At 45.1% G+C, this 14,539-nt stretch overlaps 1 protein-coding gene across 3 annotated transcripts in view; it reads left to right on the forward strand.

Moving 5' to 3' along the window:
• Positions 1-551: 551 nt before the first annotated feature.
• DOCK8 (dedicator of cytokinesis 8) overlaps positions 552-14,539 on the forward strand; it is a 229,953-nt gene continuing 215,965 nt past the window's right edge. The window contains exon 1 of one of the 3 annotated variants that reach the window (XM_041740118.1): positions 552-904. In XM_041740118.1, the coding sequence (XP_041596052.1) occupies positions 852-904 (53 nt within the window). In that variant the 5' untranslated portion in view covers positions 552-851. Of the gene's footprint in view, positions 905-1,748; positions 1,885-5,296; positions 5,415-14,539 lie in introns of those variants that run through there. The other 2 variants (XM_041740127.1, XM_041740135.1) reach the window with 2 other exon arrangements.

A 14,539-nucleotide genomic window follows, 5' to 3' on the forward strand; every position in this document is an offset into this window, starting at 1 on the left:
TAGCGGACTGCTCAGTCTGAAACTGAAATGGACAGGGTTGCGGAGTCTTGAATCACAGGAAAGAGGCGTGCAGGGTTTTCCCAGAGAAAAGCATGCATCCTCTAGCTGCAAACAAACAGAATCGAAGGGGCGTGGGGCGGGGGGAGGGGGGGGGGATAACTTATAATGCTTTTCCTGGGCTGGTTCATCATATTTACCTGAGGTGCCCCAGGAAGGATGAGGGGACACAACTTTTGCAAAAGTGGGTCTGTATCCACTTTTTGGTTTGCTTGGTTTTCAGATCTGCCCTCCCCCAGGCGCGGTGTGGACCGTGGTTAAGGCCCAAGCGCGGAGAAGGCAGGGCTGGTGTCCGCCCCCCCCCGCTGCACCCCGCACCCCGCTGCACCCCGCTGCACCCCGCACCCCGCGCCCCGGGCGGACCGCGCGGCCCCGCTCCTGCCCGCAGGCGCCCCTGCCCGCTGGGCTCCGCGCAGACGGGGTTTCCGGCCTGGCTCCGTGGTCGCGGGGCCGCCCGCCCGCCCGCGCTCGGGCGGGGGAGAGGGTGGGGGGGCGCCGGAGGTCAGGCCCGGGCCGCAGCGCGCCGTCCGTCGGGGCATCCGGAGGCCAGTTCCGCGGCGCGTCCACACCCTCGCGGGCCCGCCGCTGCCTGCGTGCCGGGCCGGCCGCCGCTCCGGGCTGCGCCCTCCCCCGCGGGGACCGCGGCGCCCAAGGTGGAAATGCGGAAGCTCGCAGCGCCGCCTGACAGATGAGGCTCGCGTCCCGCTCGGCGAGCGCTGCAGCGGCCCCGCGGCGCCCCGCGCCCCCGCCGTCCGCGCCCCCGCCCCCGGGGGCCGCCGAGCCGCGCGCGGGCCATGGCCACGCTCCCGGGCGCAGAGCGGCGCGCCTTCGCGCTCAGGCTCAACAGGTAAGACGCGCCCCGCCGCGCCGCAGCAGCGCACTCCCCCGGGGCGGGCTGCGGGGCGCACCCGAGGACCCCCCGCCCCCGCCGCCGAGCTGCCGCGCGCAGCGCCTCCCCGGCACCGTCCCAGCCCCCAGCCCCGCCGGGGGTCCCGGGCCACCCGCGTCCCCGCCCAGCGCAAGCCCCGGGGTCTGACAGGTGCAGGGCGCAGGGCGCGCGGGGGCCGCGCGGGGCTCGCCGCGGGCTTTTGCTTATAGGCTGCGCCTTCCCTGGAGAGGCTGCTGGGACCTGGGCCGGTCGAGAAGTGCTGGAAAGGAGACTTTGTGCTTCCCCAGGCAGCCGCTCCAGGACTTTGGCTGTTCCCAGCAGGGCTCTTTCTTTTCCTCCCTGTGGTTTTATTTTTATTTCTCCCTCCCCGCTACCAGAAGATGTTTGGCTCCTGTGGACATCGCTATTTTTATTCCCTGGTCCAAAGGAACCGTGAAGTGGAAAAAGTGATTTTTTTTTTTTTAAGACTCTCTGTTTAAATAAACAAAAAAAGGAAAAAAAAAAAAAAGGAATGGCCTGTGGCTGGCATTTTTACATTTGTAGCGCTCAGGCCGGGGACCAGGAGAGTCCACTTCGCCATCCAGTTCCTAATCAAAATCGCACACACTAAACGTAAGCGCGTTTGCTGCTCAAAGTTCTCACCGGAGGTGCTTTAGCTGCAGTTTTTCCTCCGCTGGAAACTGCTGACAAGTATTGGGGGTGGGGGGTGGGGGGGGGCATTCTTGTCCTGCCCTGAGAAATCTAGACTGGTTAAAAGATAATATGAAACTGGCCCTGAAGGATCAACTTAGTATCCTAACTGCCCTCACTGCTCTAGGACTTGTGATTTTTCTTTTAGCTGAGCCTGCGAAAGGGTAGTTGCACAGTATGTTTTGCAGGGGGACAGCGTGTGGAGAGGTCTGAGCCACAAGGCATTAGGAGCTGGGAATAATCGGGCGGTAAGGACTTCCAGAAGGCCTACTGGGCCTTCTTGCTGTCTAATGTTCACCTGCTGTGTAGTTGTGGGCAAACTGTTTCTCTTACCTTACTGTTTCTTCACCCTTAAAATGAATTTGTTAATGTGTACTGTGTATTAATGTTGGAGTACCAGAAGTACTATAGTTAAAAGGTATGAAGTCTGTCAGGAATCTCCCTAGGGGAATTTTTCTTTTCTTTTTTTCTGGTGCAAGCCAGAAGGGGCAATTAATTCATTTGGGGAACATGGGAATCAAACGGACGTTACCAATGGGTGTACCACGTACCATTGCTGTAGCTCCTTGGTCCCTGTGATTTTTAGGTCAGGAAGTGTGGCTGGGACACAAAGATGTTGGAGACTGTGGGGTTTGGCGGAGTTCACTTGGGAGGAGCAGCAGGCCCTGTGCTAATCCTACAGGCACTCTTGAAAGCAGTGGTGGGGTTGGTGTGGCCTGGTGGTTAAGAATAAAGGCCCTGGCTGGACTCAGACCTGCTTGCAGATTGGCCACCTCTGCTACAAACTGTGTGACACTGGGCCTGTTATTTAACCTTTCTAGACTTTGGTTTCTTTGCTTGTCAAGTGGGATAATCATAGGTCCTACTTCTTAGGACCTTTGGGAAGAGTGAGTGAAATTACGTGTACACAGTGCTTGTCGTGCCTGGCTCAGAGTAAATGTTAAACGTTAGCTGCCATCAGCTTCATCACTTTATTATCATTTTTCAGAGGCCAAGGCAGAAGGGTAGGAGAGGAAGCGGAAGTTGCAGAGCACTTTGGGCTGGGTATGACGATGCCAGTGGTAGGTTGGAGCTGCTTGGGGTGGACGGTCACCCTCCTATGTCTTCCATCCCTGTACTGAAATCACCAGACACACCCAGGGGAACTGAATGTGTGATACAATCTGAACAAAAAGAGCCCCATTCAAGCTAAGTATAAACGGTTCCCTAATCCTCAGGCAAGAATAAGGATTGGATGTTCCTATTTGGGGGGTTCTCTTTTCCCCTTTGAACCATTTGTGTCTTAGGTGGAAGAGTTATACTAAGGAGCTTAGCAGAAATTATTGTTCAAAGGAGTGGATTAGTAAGGATATACCTCGTATTTTTTTTTAAGATTTTATTTATTTATTTGAGAGAAAGTGAGAGTGAGAGAGGGTGAAAGCAAGAGAGATCTCAGAGGGAGAGGGAGAAGCAGCCTCCCCACTGAGCAGGGAGCCAGACGTGGGTCTCACATCTGGGATCATAACCTGAGCTGAAGGCAGGTGCTTAACCGACTGAGCCACCCAGGCACCCCAGGACATACTTAGTATTAATATATTAAAGCCTACCATTTGTTGATCACCGGCTGTGTCCCAGACACTGTGATACATTTAATCTATTATACCACTGAATCCTTACAAAAATTCTAGAAGACTCACATGAAATCTCCTATAGAAGGAAAATGAAGCTTAGAGATATAGTTTGCACACAGACATGCAATTTGTTCAAGGCCCCACAGGCAGTGGTAGCAGAGATTACAAACCACTCCAAAGACTCTGCTCTTAATTGGGTGTGTGCTATGTTGATGCATGAACCTTAATAAATTTCTTTAAAAGCAAGCAGAGAATTACCTTTTTAAAAAAACATTGTCATCTCAGTAGCAGCACTGGCAAACTTTTCTGCGTTCTGATTGGTGTTTAAACCACCAGTGTGACGTTTTGCAATTTGGCAGTTGGAAAAGAAAATGTTTTCCCTTGCCAGCCTACCCACTGTTGAAATATGGCCATCAGGACATTTAGCCTGGGTTCCTAAGTCTTCCTTTTCTTCCGCCTTTCTACTCAGAATGATACGAAATACCCCTTGAAGATGTTTGTGGGGGTAAAATCAATGGGCTTCTTCCAGCAGAAATGTTCAAACCTGATATATTAAATTTTTTATTTGTAAAGAGGTCAGTTCCCCCCACACTAACCTCAAGAAGGAGTGAGCAGAGGAACTCATAGTGGGAAAAGAATGTCCCCCACTGTTCCCAAATTCTGTGGCTTCCTGCAAGCAACATTGCTCAGTTTAGGGGCAGGGCCAAAGCAGAACAGAAACCTGGGAATACCCACCAGGGCCCATCCCCCTCGACTGCACTGGCTCTCCCATGCTCTGATGAAACCTAAATTCTTATAAGTTGGAAATCCATATGTTGGAAGAGTCCCATCCTGCCAGGACTTTTGTTTGTTTTGTTTTGAACACAATTGTTTGATGTAATCGAATGATTTAGGGTTAAATGTTTCTCTGGAACCCACCTTTCAGGGAGATACAGGGGGAAAGATCCACCACTGAGGTTTTCTGAGCTGGAGAAGTAAAATTTCATTTTGTGTCACGTACATACCTTCGTTTCAGTGTAATTGTCTCTGACTTCCTGTGCACCAAAGAAGCATGAGACTGAGTTAGGAAATTCATGATATTGTTTGCTTTTGGGATTTCAGACATCGCTGCTTTACATGTCATAATACAGCCCTTGTACGAGCACCAAATCTTGTCAACTGCCTTTCTTACTGGCATTTAGTGCTTTTATACCTTAAAAAATTATTACTAATATTTGGAAAATTCATTAAGTGAAATCTTGATTTCTTTCAAACACAGAAAAGATAGAGAATTTGGCCCAATAGATAGAGAATTTGGTACATATAAATGTAAAATAAGGAGTCTGGGTAAAGAGAGCAAAAGTCAGAAGGCAGAAAAGACATAAATAATCTTCATATATATACATTGCTTTGTTGCAGAAAAGGGACAAAATGTTAAGCAAAATAATCATCATTACAGAGTGATTTTATGGAAGATAAAAACAAGGAGCTAACAAAACAGATTATATCCAAGAATCCCAATAATTTTGGGCAGAAGCACAGAACCAGATGAAGGTACAGAGATTTTCCTGAGAAGTATATGCTGTTTTGTCTATGAAGGTGATGCAGGCATAGAAATTCATGTGTAAATGTGTGTCTGCCATGAAACAGTGCTGTTCTTTAGTGGTGATGACAGAGAGGGATGTTGGTGCTTTCTGGAATTGCTTCATTTGTAGGACATGTTTTAGACCAAGGGCCAACTGATGGGGCTTTAGGCAGAATCAAGAGTTTGTTCTTTCACATTCCAAATAATTTTCTTCCAAATTCTTGGGACAGCTCCACTTGAACTTTGGGCATTAAGTGCAATTGAAAGAACCTTCTGGGGGTACCAGGGTGGCTCAGTGGTTGAGTGTCTGCCTTTGGCTCAGGGCGTGATCCCGGGGTCCTGGGATTGAGTCCAACATCGGGTTCCCCGTAGGGAGCCTGCTTCTCCCTCTGCCTGTGTCTCTGCCTCTCTCTGTGTGTCTCTCATGAATAAATAAATAAAATCTTCAAAAAGAAAGAAGAAAGAAAGAAAGAAAGAAAGAAAGAAAGAAAGAAAGAAAGAAAGAAAGAAAAGAAAGAAAGAAGAATGAAAGAAGAAAGAAAGAACCTTCCACCAGGGTGAAATTTTCTTCATTTGGTGTTCTCTGAGCTCTGATAGGTCACAGGTATGTGTGGACCTAACGCTCACTTCTATATGGAAGATAGATGCGTGATTGCACCATGTGGTTACCGTGGAAAGAAAATATAATTGCATCATGTGGTTACCTGGGGAGAGAAGTAGAGCTTAAGGGACTGGGTCTCCCATCTCAGCTCCCCAGACGGAGCTAGTGATGGAATGGGGTGATGTTTCAAGCACCCCATCTTTCCATCCTCTTTAATAGGGACCTTGAAGAGGCAGGGATGTGATGCTCAGACTTTTTGCTGAAGAAGACCAAGAAACAGGAGCACTTAGTTCTTTTCAGTGGCTTATTCATGTTTTGGTCAATTGGAAAGAGTTAAAGCAACAAACTGTACTATCCTGGTTCCCACAAGGGTCTAGTCTAATTTATTAGCGATCAGCAGCCACAAAGGTTCTCTAGGGTCTAGGGAAATGCAAGAAGTTATTTGGTTGTGGTAAGTGTAGTCCCTCTGCTTCTGGAGTTCGCACTGTAGTGCAACAACTGTTGACAACGAGCTATATGGACAACTTGGGGACAGAGAATAAAAACAGCCTGTTATCTCTGAAAGTATATATGAAGGCATCTGCATGCAGGGGTTTGGTGAGATCAAGCCAATTGGTAAAATTGGCACAGAGTGATGTGTCCCACTGCATTCAGATCAAATGCAGGACCAGAAAGGCAGAATTGGTGGTAGCAGAAACAGTTTCCCCTGCCCTCTCTTCCTTTCATCCATGTTCAACATGAGAAATAGGAAACAAGCGAAAACGTCGACCACACAAAAATTATAGCTGTTCACATTTGTGTGTATATCCTTCCATTTTTACAGAAATAAGATTGTGTTGGGCATGCTACTTTAGGCTTTGTTTATTTCATTTATTATTTTTAAGATTTTCTTTTTTTTTTTGATGGTGCAATGGAATTATTTTTATTTTTTTAATAAATTATTTTTTTTATTGGTGTTCAATTTACCAACATACAGAATAACACCCAGTGCTCATCCCGTCAAGTGTCCCCCTCAGTGCCCGTCACCTCCTCCCCTTCCACCACCCCTAGTTCATTTCCCAGAGTTAGGAGTCTTTATGTTAAGATTTTCTTTATTTATTCATGAGAGACACACACAGAGAGAGAAGCAGAGACATTGAGGGAGAAGCAGGCTCCCTGTGGGGAGCCCGATGCAGGACTCGATGTCAGGACCCTGGGATCACACCCTGAGCTGAAAGCAGACACTCAACCACTGAGCCACCCAGGTACCCCTAGGATTTGTTTTCATTTTAAAATATTGTGAACAGGGCAGCCCCAGTGGCGCAGCAGTTTAGTGCCGCCTGCAGCCTGGGGCGTGATCCTGGAGACCCTGGATCAAGTCCCACGTCAGGCTCTCTGTATGACGCCTGCTTCTCCCTCTGCCTGTGTCTCTGCCCCCCCGCCCCGTCTCTATGAATAAATAAATAAAATCTTTAAAAAAATAAGATATTGTGAACAACTCTCCATGTCAATCAACGTAGATCTATATTATAACTCACATAAGACTGTAAAATTGCACTGATTGCATAGACAATGATTTACTGAAAACATTTTCTATTATTGTGCCTCAAGATAGTGTCCAGTTTTTCACAGTAATGTACAGAGGTGTCTTATACATACATCTTGACTAATTAGTGCAAATGCTGCCTTAAAAATTTCTAGGGTGGTGTTGCCTGGTCAAAGGAAAGAAACATGTTTCAAGCTTTTGATACATGTGGCCAAATTGCCTCCCAGAAAAGTTACACCTATTTATGCTTCCACCAACTACCCTAAGAGTGGTCATTTCCTCACATTGACACCCCCGCTGGGCTTTATCATTCTTTTAAATCTTTATTTGCAAGCTTGACCCCTGCTCTTAAATGTCTCTTACCTCTTCCTGTTTAGCTTCTCTGCCAGGTCCCTGCATGACCTCTGAAGTCATGCTTCAGAGATTAAAACAGTCATACATTTCTCCTTTTTTCCTTTGCCTAACATCTAACTAAAGATGGTGGTAAACTCTGTCTTAGGCAAATGCTCTCTGCCTTTGTTCATTGAATAGGTGGGTTAATGATAAAGGTAGATTGTTGTAGCAACTGAGTTCTTTCTTGATTCTCTTTTAGACTCCAGTTGTCACACTTTAACTCCCTTTTTTCTTTAACAATCTAATATATCTGTCCTTTGCATAAACTCTTGCTCTTTTAAGTGAAATGGCATGGAGGGAATCAGAATCTGTCTATCACAAAACAAGACCCAGATGATGCAATTTCCTGCGTTTTTCCCTTGGACCCGGATATAGATAGACTGGACTTCTTTCACACTTTTTTGGGTTCCTCATGCTCTAGGATTGGCTTTATGTTTACACACCATGTTAGTGTCCCTTTGCTCAGAAACATCCAGGGCTTCACAAGTGCCTCTTCTTATCATTCAGAGGATAAAATGTGTTGTTCTATATAAAAGGCCAAAAATAGAAATAGCAAACAGGTTACCTGATGGTATTTCTTGGAAGTAGATTAAGAAATGCAGAACTGGGGCACCTGGGTAGTTCAGTTGTTGAATGTCTGCCTTCAGCTCTGGTCATGGTCCCAGGGTTCTGGGATAGAGTCCTGCATCGGGTTCCCTGCTCCATGGGGAGCTTGCTTTTCCCTCTCCCTCTGCCTGCCATTTCCCCTGCTTGTATGCTTTCTCTCTCTCTCTGTGAAATAAATAAATAAAATCTTTTAAAAAAAAAAAGAAAGAAAAAAGAAATGCAGTACTGTAATCAATTTCTTTCTCCCAACTCTTAACTTTCTGGTGTGTGGATGAGTTAGGAGGCTGGCAAATCCTAGGCTCATAAGTTTGAGAGTGTATTCATGCATGCACTCCAGCTAATGAGGGTGACTCTGTTCTAAGCACTGCACCAGGTCCTGGAAATACAAAGACAAGAAGTCGTGGCGTTGCCTGCAAGGAGCAAGGACATGAACCCAAAATTATGGACTGGGAAAGAAGGGACCCTTCCTTTGCCTCCTAGCCCTGCCTTTTGGGGCATTGTGCCTTTAAAGTGGTAATTTTGGCACTGTGCTCCTTATTCTAAGGATCACAACAGTATCTAGAACATTCTTGGAGATCTTTTAGGATTGTTCTCAGAGTTTGGAATATATTTAAAAAAAAATAAGCTCAGTGGCATGAAATCTTTTTCCCTTGAGGGAGAATCTGCTTTTTTTCTTACTTGGAAAGTTTCAAAAATACAATAAATACAGATAGGTAGTAACATGGCAGGTACCTGAGGGCATAAAACAGAATGAACAAATGTGAACATTGGGTCACTTTCTTTTTTTTAAAGTAGGCTCCACAACGGCCTTTATCTCACAACCCTGAGATCATGACCTGAGCTGAGACCAGGAGTCGATGCTTAACCAACTGAGTCACCCAGGCATCCCAACATTTGCTCACTTTTGTGTTAGATATTTCTAAATGAAAAAAAAATTACAGATAAATTTGAAGTCCCCATATTCTGCTCTCCCATCCTTTTCTTTCTTTTCCTCTTTCAGAGGCCAGCACTACCACCAACTTGTACTTTTAATGTGTGTGTGTACCTATCCATAAATGATATATTGTGTGGTTTCTGGAATGAGACAAAGTCATTAGCATTTAATCAAGCCTCTTAAATGCATGGCATTTCTTTTGTGAAATTACGAAAAAAAACAACAACAGGTATTTAAATGTGTACAATCTGGTCATGCTTTTTCAATCATTCCTTATATTATGGTCACATTACTCATTTCCTGGAAAAGCCAGGAAATTTTTTAAAAAATTCTTTTTTTGTCTCTATCAAATGAATGTACCCATGATTTGCATTTGACCTGAGATAAGAAGTTAAGTTGATAACATGTTTATTTTTAAATAATATGTTTTTAAATTTTTTAAAAAATTTTTAAAACTTATTTGAGGGAGAGAGAGAGCAAGCACGGGTGGGATTAAGGGCAGAGGGAGAAGAAGAGGGAGAAGGAGACTCCCCACTGGTCAGGGAGCCTGACATGGGGCTCCATCCCAGAACCCCGAGATCATGACCTGAGCTGAAGGCAGACACTTCATCAACTGAGCCACCTAGGTGCCCCAGTAATATGATTTTTAAAGCATAGAATAAAGATTCTGTCTTTTGCCTGGACATTTGGTTAGAGAAAGTATGTAGATTAACAAAAGAGGGTATAGTGCTTGCTAAAAAGTACGTGGTTCTTCTGGCATTGGTGTAACTGAGTGGTCAGGCTGGATTATCCCCTGTTTGAACAGGGAGATGTAATCCTCTGATGCACCATACCTCATGTGAGAAAAAGTGGGAGGAATGGCCACAGATAGCAGGGCTGTCTTCCAGGTCTCTGCTTTGCCTTGCTGGGACACAGGGCAGCGCTCCGCAGACAGCAAACCCCTTCTGTGGTGGAAGTGTTTGAGTTGTCTGGATTCGGTTCTTGGTTCTGTACTTGAGCTCTCACCAAGAAGATAACCCCTGGGGGTTCTGGGTCACTTGGGAATCCAGAGCTGTGTCAGGGCCCACTAAAAATGTACCTCATCCTGCTGTTTCACATAAATGTTGTTTTAAGACAGTGGTGGCCATCTGTTCTCTGTGGGAACAAAGTTGTCACCTCCCTGTTGACATTCTCACTGGCTTGCTTCACCTACTGGTATTGTACTCTTTCATTCCAAAACACTGCCTGTTCTCACAAGATCCCTTTGGAAGGGGTATCCAACTTACCTGCTGTATACTGCTCCCTATTTAATAACTTTATTCAACTCACAAGAGGTTTTTTTTTTTTTTTTTTTTAAATTTCCTATAACTTTCTGTGGGCATTATGAGAGGGGAAAAAATAACAACCAGTATTTGCCCCCCAGAATTCAACTGGAGTGGGGAGGTTGACATAAGAGAACACAGGAGATGGAGTTTGTGTGGCTGGGTGACGGTTAGGGCAGGAATGTTGACAGAACTTGGGGTGGGGTAGGGGGAGTTCCACAAGCCCTGGAGGGGTTTAGCCAGGCCCTGAGGGACAAGGAGGTTAGTGACAGGTGAAACTGGTATAATAGGAAGAATAACTAGCAGTGTGGAGAATGGGTGGGGTGGGGGAGTTCTGTGAGATGGATAAGGAGGGGGCTGCAATCATCGTCATTGTGCAGTGATAAGGTCTGGGATTAGGCTGGGGTCATGAGAAGGGAATGAAAGAGGACTGTGTCCACAGATACTTCAAAGAGAATCAACAGGACTTGAGAAGCACGTAAATATTTATTTGCTTGTGTCAGGAACGTTGGTTGTAGCCTACTGTGCACCTGGCGGTGTTCTAAATGTCAAGGATAGAGCCATGAGCAAGACAGACAAAGTTGTTGTTTTTAAAAAAGTCATTTTTCGGGGTACCTGGGTGGTACAGTTGGTTAAGTGACTGACTCTTGAATTTGGCTTGGGTTGTGATCTCAGGGTCATGAGATTGATCCTGGAGTCCAGCTCCATGCTCAGCTCAGAGTCTGCTTGAGATTCTGTTTCCCTCTCCTTCTGCCTTTCCCTCCGCTCATGGGCTTGTGCTCTCTACATAAAATAAATAAAATCTTTAATTAAAAAAAAAAGAAGTTATTTTCCAGTGGGAAGATAACAGAGTAAACCAGGAAATAAACAAGGAAATGTCAGGTAAAATAAGTGCTCTGTAGAAAATGTAAAAAGGTCATATAGAGAGTGTGGATACTTGGAAAGAATGGTCAGGAAGGCATCCCTGAGTGAGTAGATACCTGAGGCTGGGACCAGACAGGGGAGGAAGTGGACGAGGAACAGCCTGTTAGGGTGAATCACAAGTTTAGTTGGGGGCATATTAAGTCGAAGATGCATATTAGAAATTCCTATATAGTAGGAAATTGAGTAGTAGTAGGAATTTCCTACTATGTTGTTTTATTTAGGAATCTGAGACTCAGGAGAGAGGTCAAAGTTGGATCTATTTAAATTTGCAAGTCCTTATCATGATATTTTTCAAAATGGAAGAAAATACTAAAATTACCTTGATAAGATTTTGACAGCCACAAAGCTGTATGTCTGGTATGAAATCACTCTGACTGAAAAATGCATATGTATATATCTCCCTATTGAGATAATAGATCAATACATATAATAAGGAGGGGACCAGAAGGACCTATGCCAACCTATTAGCAGCGTCATACCTGGTAGTTGATGATTTTTGTTTACTGACATGTGAAGCGTGTGCATGTATACATGTGTATTTTCCAAATTTTCTTCGAATTTTTATAAATGGAAAAGGTGAGACTTATAAAAGAGATAATACCAAGATTTATATTCTGGGGAAATTGGGTAAAGATGGTGCCAATGAGTAATTATGAAAACTTGGAATTGGAGTAAGTTTTGAGAGAACAATTTGGTACTTCTCTTGGAGAGTGTTTAAGAGAACATAGTAGACTGCACCATGATGTAGAGCTAGCTCTTCCCTGTGAGAGGATTTTCCTTATTGAAGGTGATGTGGTCACTTCGAGGTGAAGCTTTAAAGTATTAATGAGAGACACACACACAGAGAGAGAGAGAGAGAGAGAGAGAGAGAGAGAGAGGCAGAGCACAGGCAGAGGGAGAAGCAGGCTTCCTGCAGGGAGCCTGATGCAGGACTTGATCCCAAGATCACGACCCGAGCCAAAGGCAGATGCTCAACCACTGAACCACCCAGGTGCCCCCGAGGTGAAGCTTTAATGGCCGGCCTGGCCTTTGCCATGCCACCTTTCCCCTATTCTGCACAATCAGCAATGTTCTAGACTGGTCTGTTCTCCTGCGTCCTGGAGCAGAAACAATTAGGGCAAGGCCAAACTTGCTCTCTGGAGGTCTTTATTTTTATAAGCCACTAAGATATTTGGATTATTTGTTATCACGGCATCACCAAGCCTACTCTGATTGATACAGATAAGCATGAACTATACAACATTTCTATTGGGTAGCTTGAGGTATGGCCTTGGAGCTTGAATGATAGGTCAGAATGAAACATATTAATTAGGAAGTCATCAGTGAAAGTGGTAAAGTATGGTGGGAAGAGGAAAATAATGGGACTGGGGCATGAGCCACTTGCCCTCTGGTAGAAGAGGGAAAAGCTACAAAAAGAGAGGAAGAAGAATTTGGCCCAGAGATGGCAGATAGGCTAGTGCTAGAAAAGCGAGCTAACCGGGCAATTAAAAAGGTCAGAGGACAAAGAAAGAGCCATTGGATTTTTTCCTTGCTGGTGGTCAGTGTAAACGTCTGAAACAGCAGTTTTAGCAGAGCTGTGGGGAAGGAAGTCAGATTTCATAGGGTTAGAGGGGGAGTCAGTGCAGAGGAAATGGAGGAAGCTGGTAGAGACCACTCCTTTAAAAAGTTTGGATGCGGCAGAAGAGAAAGTGGGACAATGGTAACCAGAAGGTTCTAATGAAGCTTTGACTTTTACACAGGCTCAACACGCAATGCCGGGCAGAGCATGCTCTCACCTGAGAGGGAAAGGACATATAGGTTTTGTTCCCATAAAATAAATCTTACATGTGGAGAAAAATGCTCAGAAGACATGATACTGTCTGATATATAACCAATTTTTGCTTGGTGCCAGCATTGAGACCCTTAACAATAAATAAAATATTCTGCTTGTATATTTTCCTCCTGGGAGATTCTGACTCTCTCTGGACGCTGTTGTGCATGGCCTTTCAGAACTGATCATCCTTTCTATTTTATTATCTTTATGTTTATCTTTAGGTGTTTGAAGTGCAGAAATTATAGGAAGGAGAACCAGCATCGGTTCTATTTTGCTACTCAACAAAAACCATTCTGTTGTGGGTAGAATTGTGTCTCTCCGCAAAGATTCCTAATCCCTGGTACCTACAGATGTCATCTTATTTTGGAAAGAGGGTCTTTGCAGATGTAAATTAAGATGAGGTCGTGTTGGATTAAAGTGGGCCCTAAATCTAATTAGCGGCATTCTTATAAGAAGAGCCACGGAAGCCATAGACACACACAGAGAAGAGGCCACATGAAGCAAGAGGCAGAGATTGTGGAGTTATGCCACCACAAGCCAGGGAACACGGTCTGCCAGCTACCACCAAAGGTAAAAAGGCAAGGAAGGGTTCTTCCCTAGAGTCGTCTGAGCTGGAGTGTGGTCCTGCTGACACCTTGATCTTGGACTTCTGGCTTCCAGAACAGTGAGAGAATAAATATCACTGGGTCTGTGGTAATGCTTATAGCAGCCTAGGAAACTAATACACTATCCCAAAGTTTACTGACTTAAAGCAACAGCAGTTTATTATTTCTCGTGATTCTGTGGGTTGCCAATTCGAGTTGGGCTCAGTGGGGCAACTCTTCTGGTCTTGCTGTGGTCATTCATGTGGCTGCCATCATCTGATGGCCTGACTGAAACAGAATGTCTACAGTAGCCTCACTCACAAGTTCAGGGCCTTGGAGTTGCCATCCCTCTTCACATGGTCCCTTATCCTACAGGAGTCTAGCTCAGTATTCCTTCTGTGGGCAAGGGAACTTTCAAATAGGAAGAACGGGAAATCCACAAGGCTCCTTGAGGATTAATTTAGAACATATACATCATTCCCTCACCACATTTGTTGGTTAAAACAAGTCAGAAGGCAACTGAGCTTTAATGGGTAAGAAAGTAGACTCAATCTCTTGATGAGAGGAGCTGCAGAACATGTGGCCATGTTAATCTCATATAGAACTGAAGAAAGAAAGTAATCATTTTCCATTTTAAGCTTCATGGATTTAAGCAAAAGGCCTGGTCATTCCATGCTCAGATCACAATACCCACTTTACTGGCTGGGAAACTGAGAACAAATTAAATCAACTCTTCAAAGTTACCAATGAGTCATGCTTTGTGAGACGCTTTTTTGGCCCATGGAAGTCAGCTTTATATGTCTGGAAGAACTAATCACAGTCCTGCCTGGAGGCAGGTGAATGAACTTAATAACCTCTTGGGTTTCTCTTAAATCCCGTAATTGCATTGATGGAGCTGAGATTGCAGAGCTCTCTGGTCCAGAGATGAACCATCAGTGTGAGGATATCATGGAGACAAGATGCTTGGAAATTCTTATGTGTCATTCAAAGAGCAGGTGTTGAGGCTAAATCAAATGACCAGAAAAAGGGTCAGCAAGCTCTTTATTCT

The sequence above is a fragment of the Vulpes lagopus genome, chromosome 2, assembly GCF_018345385.1.
Source record: "Vulpes lagopus strain Blue_001 chromosome 2, ASM1834538v1, whole genome shotgun sequence".
Lineage (NCBI taxonomy): Eukaryota > Metazoa > Chordata > Mammalia > Carnivora > Canidae > Vulpes > Vulpes lagopus.